The sequence below is a fragment of the Triticum aestivum genome, chromosome 3D (assembly GCF_018294505.1).
Source record: "Triticum aestivum cultivar Chinese Spring chromosome 3D, IWGSC CS RefSeq v2.1, whole genome shotgun sequence".
NCBI classification, from domain to species: Eukaryota; Viridiplantae; Streptophyta; class Magnoliopsida; order Poales; family Poaceae; genus Triticum; species Triticum aestivum.
Window position 1 is genome coordinate 480,198,390 of NC_057802.1, and position 6,512 is coordinate 480,204,901.

A 6,512-nucleotide genomic window follows, 5' to 3' on the forward strand; every position below is an offset into this window, starting at 1 on the left:
CCTCGTGGGCCCCCTGGTGCTCCACCGACCTCAACTCCAACTCCATATATTCACGTTCGGGGAGAAAAAATTAGAGAGAAATATTCATCGCGTTTACGATACGGAGCCGCCGCCAAGCCCTAATCTCTCTCGGGAGGGCTGATCTGGAGTCCGTTCGGGGCTCCGGAGAGGGGAATCCGTCACCGTCGTCATCATCAACCATCCTCCATCACCAATCTCATGATGCTCACCGCCGTGCGTGAGTAATTCCATTGTAGGCTTGCTGGACGGTGATGGGCAGGATGAGATTTATCATGTAATCGAGTTAGTTTTGTTAGGGTTTGATCCCTAGTATCCACTATGTTCTGAGATTGATGTTGCAATGACTTTGCTATGCTTAATGCTTGTCACTAGGGCCCGAGTGCCATGATTTCAGATCTGAACCTATTATGTTTTCATGAATATATGTGAGTTCTTGAACCTATCTTGGAAGTCTATAGTCACCTATTATGTGTTATGATTCGTTAACCCCGAAGTGACAATAATCGGGATACTTACCGGTGATGACCGTAGTTTGAGGAGTTCATGTATTCACTAAGTGTTAATGCTTTGGTCCGGTACTCTATTAAAAGGAGGCCTTAATATCCCTTAGTTTCCAATAGGACCATGCTGCCACGGGAGGGTAGGACAAAAGATGTCATGCAAGTTCTTTTCCATAAGCACGTACGACTATATTAGGAATACATGCCTAGATTACATTGATGAACTGGAGCTAGTTCTGTGTCACCCCATGTTATAACTATTGCATGAAGAATCGCATCTGACATAATTATCTATCACTCATCCAATGCCTACGAGCTTTTCACATATTGATCTCCGCTTAGATACTTTTCCGTTGCCACTGTTACAATTACTACAAAGCTGCCACTGTTACTTTTGCCACCATTACCGTTACTTCCATACTACTTTGCTACTAAATACTTTGCTGCAGATATTAAGTTATCCCCGTGTGGTTGAATTGACAACTCAGATGCTAATACTTGATAATATTCTTTGGCTCCCCTTGTGCCGAATCAATAAATTTGGGCTGAATACTCTACCCTCGAAAACTGTTGCGATCCCCTATACCTGTGGGTTATCACGGAGAGAGAGAGGGTGTGCGCGGGGTTGGGCTGCGGCTGGCTAGCTTGCCCGGCTGGTCCTTTTTCTTTTTATTTTAATTTTCGATTTTCCATTTTTTGGTTTTTGTTTTGTCTTTGTCTTTTCATTTGAATTTGATTTGATTTTTCACCCCAAAGAAAACTTTCCCTAATTTCAAATATGAATATTTATGCCAACATTTTATTTGGCTCTTTTGAGCATACATTTTCTGCACTTTATTTTCCATCTTCAATATCAATTTGGCTTAAACCCAATGGAAAATTTGGCAGAAGGTCAAGCCTATTATTTGGACATATGGGATTCACTTTCTTGCTAAATAAATGCAAAGCTCCTTTTCATAAAAATCCCCATTTGATTTTTGAACTGATTCCAACCAATCCACTTAAATCATTTAGGGAAATGTATTAGGGCTTGAATATCATCTGGGTCTTATTTAGGATAGCCTTATGCCCAAATATATTTTTTAATTTTCAACCTATATTGGGATTCCGATTTATTCCCTAAACCTTGTAGGGTTGATTCTGTTTCTCCCAAATTTCAAACAAAGGTTTTGATCTGGCCATAGGGTCCTTGACCCTCTAGGTGAATTCAAATAGAGCAAACATGTCAACCATCAAGAAAATTCCTAGACAATATATAGCTACAGGCTAACAAGCATAGGTTTTCTTAGAAAAAAATTAATTCCCTATGAAAAATTTAACATACCAGATTTGGGAAAATCTGGGATGCAGCACTTTGGAAATTATATTGGATGAACTTTACCTCACAAATCTCCTAGCCTAATGCAATGATGTTGCATTGACCACACATGTGGGCAATATAGCGTGATCTGACATAAAGCGTCCACGTTGTATCCTTTTTGGTGAGACAAATTGATAGCCATATGTTAGAAAATGAAGGGAGGAGATGATCTAGGGGTGTGGGTGGACTAGGGTCAGCAGTTTCACTATTTTAGGCAACCACAACCCTTTTCCCCATTAAAACCAGGCGTGTTGTGGGCTGCATTTACACCACACGCACTCACTCTCCTCTTTCCCACACCAGATCTCCTCGTCCTCGATTTTTAGCCGGTTTGGCTCGCTGCCGCATTGCCTTCGCCGGAAATCCATTCGCTCTCGCACTCATACGAGGTACGAATCATGGATCCACCCACTCTTTTCCTCGTCGTCCTAATCTTTGACGTGTTTGATGTGCGTTGTTTTTATGATAGATTTTTGTGAAATCTGCGAAACCGATCTGGGATATGAGTGGTTTTAAGGGCGAATACAAGTTCATTTTCTGTCAGGTGGTGAGGCGCACTTTAAGTTTTGTTATTATGATTCATCGATTTCATCTGTATGCTCGCCTCGACAAGGATTTTGAGGGCTAGGGTTTGGCAGGGAGGGTGGGGTGGGAGGATGCGGGATCTGACCCTGCATGATGAAATTGTTGTCGATTGGGAAGCAGAGTGGCTCAGTCTTCATGTTCTAGTTTTGTAAAGATGTGTTTGCAAATTAGTAGAGTTAGGGGAACGAGAGACACAAGATGATGCATGTTTTTGCGGTGGTTCAGGTAAGTGCTTGGGCGGGCGGACATGCATCTTGGTATCCCCTAGCCATGATTTCTATCTGGAACCCCCACCCTTGGTGGTTGGGCGCACTTTAATTTTTGTTATTATGATTCACTGATTTCATCTGTGTTCTCGGCACAACAAGGATTTTGGGGGCTAGGGTTTGGTCGGGGAGGGGTAGGGTGGGGTGGGAGGATGCAGGATCTGACCCCGCATGATGAAATTGTTGTCGATTTGGGAAGCAAAGTGGCCCGATCTTCAGGTTCTAGTCTTGTAAAGGTGTGTTTGTGAATTAGCAGAGTTAGTGGAACATGAGACAAGAGATGATGCATGTTTGTGCGGTGGTTGGTGGAAGTGCTAGGGCGGGCAAAAATGCATCTTGGTATCATCTAGCCATTATTTCTATCTGGACCCCCCTTGCTAACCCCCTACGATTTTCTAATCCTCTAATTTTTTATTCATTTTCCACTCCTTGAAGGGACAATATGACATTTTTGTAGAACACGCAAGAGTCAGTATGAAATTTTTGTAGAACACACAAGAGTCAGTATGAGATGTCTCGCAAAAAAAGGGTATGAGATCAGTATATGCCGCAATTTTTTCAACTATATTGGTGTAGCTGTGGGCCTTAGAGGCCCACTAGTGCACGACAAATTCTAGGCCTAGATTCCCTCTAGATGGTCCAGGGCTGTAGGCCCAAAAATAAAAGGTTGACATGCCTTTTCACATGCATGTCTCACTTTCTCCAAAAAAATGCATGTCTCAATTTTTTGCGTGTAGACTCACTTTACCTTTTGTCACCTATCTATTTTTTCCATTTTTGATGACACCACGTTTTTCACCTCTATGAATTGAAGAGCACCGTGCCGTAAGACTCCTTGTACTAATCCAACCCCCGAATTAGAAACGGCGATCTTGGCAGCAGTAGGTAGTAGCAAACGGCCACACACGGTTTACTCATATCCTTGCCTCTCACGCTAACGGGCGTAATGCTCAGTCGTCATTACTGAGGCGTCTCCGCGGCGGCCATCGTCGGCTAGCTATTGAATGGAACCAGCACACCCCCGAGTTCGTCTCATATACCAGGCTTAACTCGCGGCCACGTTTGGCATTTGGCAGTACCCTATCTATCCAGTACGAGACGAACTATCTACTACTGTATCTATCTATCGATAGCCCACCTTTTTCATCAATCACGTGAATTTAATAGCTATCTAATGCTTTAACTGATGCTTATCTCTTGCATGATGTAGGCTATAAATAGGGAGCGCGGCGCAAGACTGAACCACACACCACAACCCACAAGCAAGAGTACGTAGAGCAAGACCATAGTGGTGAGAAGAGATAGGATGGCGTCGGAGATGAGCAAGGACGTGAAGTTCTCCGAGGAAGAAGTCACCTCGCACCCGCGTGTTCTCGGAGGTGAGGATCAGACGGTTGTGCCGGCACGACAGTCTTCCATCTTCGCGCTGACGTCGGACGAGCTGCAATACTCGGTGTGCGAGGCAGGGCGCAACTTTGGGTCCATGAACATGGATGAGTTCATGAGCAACATCTGGAATGCCAAGGAGTTCCAAGCAGCGACCAGTGGTGTCTTGGTGGGCATGGAGGTGGATCCTGTGGTGGGTGCTGGTAGAGGCGGAGGTGGCGAAGATGCAAGAGGAACCAACCTAGCCTGGCAGGAGTCATTCTCCTTGCCTCCCCAGCTGTGCCAGGAGACGGTGGAGGAGGTGTGGACTGAGATCAACAGGGAGCCCCGCCCGGTGCATTCCCGGCCCCAGTCCGCGCGGCCTTCGCCGCAGATTCCCGTCCAGCCACTGGCGGGAAATGGTGGTGCGGTTGCGGCGAACGACCAGTGGGGGACGCTTGGACAGATGACACTAGAGCAGTTCCTTGTCAAGATCGGTGTGGTCCGGGGATCTGGCACCGGCGGCCAGGCGACTGTGCCGGTCGGCATGGTCCATGGACAGATGAACCTTGTGCAGCAGGGGCAACAGCCTAGCCCAGTGATGTACCCGATGGCACCGGCAAACGGCATGTTCCATGTGATGGGCAACGGCATGGGGTTCGTCCCCAACGGGTACGCAGGGATCGTCGTGGTGCCGCCGCCACCACCTCCTCAAGGTGGGCTGGGTATCGTGAGCCCAGGGTCGTCGGACGGGAGGAGCGCCATGACGCAGGTTGACATGATGAACTCCATGGGCGACGGAGCGATGATGGAGAACGGCAGCGCCCGGAAGCGCGCCGCTCCGGAGGATCAGTCCTGTGAGAGGAGCATCGAGCGCTGCCACCACCGCATGATAAAGAACCGTGAGTCAGCCGGACAATCGCGTGCTAGGAAGCAGGTACTTACTTGGCTGCCAAAATTGTTGGCTTTATGCAATGCCATTTTTGCAATGGTGGTAACTGGTAACAAGGTTGGTGACACTTACACTCTCTGTCCTTCTTAACCCGACAGGCTTATACCGTGGAGCTTGAAGCCGAACTGAACCACCTCAAGGAGGAGAACGCTCATCTGAAAGCTAAGGAGGTACGGAGTTGCTTAGCAGTGAAAACCATGACAAAATGCAGTTTTCTTTGTCTTTTAAGTTCTTACCGTTACTAAACTGTTTCACCGTTTTGTTGCAGAAGACGATTTTGCTGACCAAGAAACAAATGGTATGTACATTTTTTCCACCTTCATGTGGCAATCCTGCTACACTCGCCATCACTTGCCAATTGCTTGTAACAATCTAAATGCTAGGTCTTCAAACAGGCAATGTGTGTGTGCTGATGAAAACACCTTGTGGTCGTGATCTTTTTTTTCCTACAGCTGGTGGAGAAGATGATGGAGCGGTCCAAGGAGAATATGAACGCCAAGAAGGGTGGTGCCCTGTCGCGGCGCTGCGGCAGCTGCATCTGGTGATAGGTGACCCGCCATTCAGCTTCCATAGCCGTGCTGGCAGGAGGATGAGAATGAATTATGGTTATCTTTCCTTTCCAGAGCGTGGTGGTATCGTAATTTACTAGTAGTACCTAAAACCCATAAGGACCCAAATGTCAGTGTTTATCTAGTCAAGCAAGTGAACTTGTGTTGTTGTTATTGTTTATAGGTACATGGGTTTGTTAGAAACTTCAGACAAATGGAACAAAAGAAAGTTAGCAATATGTTGATGTGTACTAGCGCTTTAATATGATGTGATGCAATGTGTGTGGTCCATTTATGATGGGGTCTTCGCCTTTGTTCTTTTCTGAAGAATTGGAGATGACACACGAGTTGAGTATTGTCACGTAGGCGCACTTTGCCGCATCGGTGAAATTTGAGCCATTCAAATAGTTTTTAAATCCAGTGAAATTTGAGCTATTCAAATAAGTGGTCACACGGGATCCCGTGAGACTTGACGGTGGTCACCCATCGCGATGCTTGGGTAGTCAATTCCCTTTCCCCTCCGCCGCGGCTCACTGCTTGAGGGTCCAGCTAGCCTTCAGTTGCGCTTCCTGGTTGGCCAACCACGACGTCGATCATCAACCTCATACTTATACGGTTGTGCATCGGAGGCCAAGGGTGATCCTCTTTTTCTCAGAAAAATCCTCCTACACTTACCAGCATTTGCCAATTTCTTGCTAGAACCTAATTGCCAATTCTGAAAACAGTTAATGTGTGTGTTGATGGTAACACCCTATGGCCGTGATATTTTTACAACTGGTGAAGAAGATGTTACAGCCAAAGGAGAACATCAATGCCAGGAAGGGTGACGCCCTGTTGCGGTAGCTGCATCTGGTGAACGGTGACCCGCCATTCAACTTCCATAGCCTTGGTGGCAAGAGGAAGAGGACTTGAATC

General features: G+C 46.5%; 1 protein-coding gene across 3 annotated transcripts; it reads left to right on the forward strand.

Moving 5' to 3' along the window:
* Positions 1 to 2,073: 2,073 nt before the first annotated feature.
* On the forward strand, positions 2,074 to 5,875 carry LOC123075004 (bZIP transcription factor ABI5 homolog). Of its 3 annotated transcripts, none has more exons than XM_044497703.1 (5): positions 2,074 to 2,270; positions 3,943 to 5,034; positions 5,148 to 5,219; positions 5,318 to 5,347; positions 5,502 to 5,875. In XM_044497703.1, the coding sequence occupies exons 2-5, from the start codon at positions 4,039 to 4,041 to the stop codon at positions 5,592 to 5,594; spliced, it is 1,191 nt and encodes a 396-aa protein (XP_044353638.1). In that variant the 5' UTR covers positions 2,074 to 2,270; positions 3,943 to 4,038; the 3' UTR covers positions 5,595 to 5,875. The 3 variants fall into 3 exon arrangements, with proteins under 3 accessions (XP_044353638.1, XP_044353640.1, XP_044353639.1); XM_044497705.1 differs by having other exon boundaries at positions 5,321 to 5,347; XM_044497704.1 differs by lacking the exon at positions 2,074 to 2,270 and adding an exon at positions 2,372 to 2,425.
* Positions 5,876 to 6,512: the final 637 nt, after the last annotated feature.

Coding starts and splice junctions, on each gene's coding strand:
- LOC123075004 (XM_044497703.1), top strand. CDS start 4,039: ATGGCGTCGGAGATGAGCAAGGACGTGAAGTTCTCCGAGGAAGAAGTC. Junction 5,035..5,147: donor AATCGCGTGCTAGGAAGCAG/GTACTTACTTGG, acceptor TTAACCCGACAG/GCTTATACCGTGGAGCTTGA. Junction 5,220..5,317: donor CTCATCTGAAAGCTAAGGAG/GTACGGAGTTGC, acceptor GTTTTGTTGCAG/AAGACGATTTTGCTGACCAA.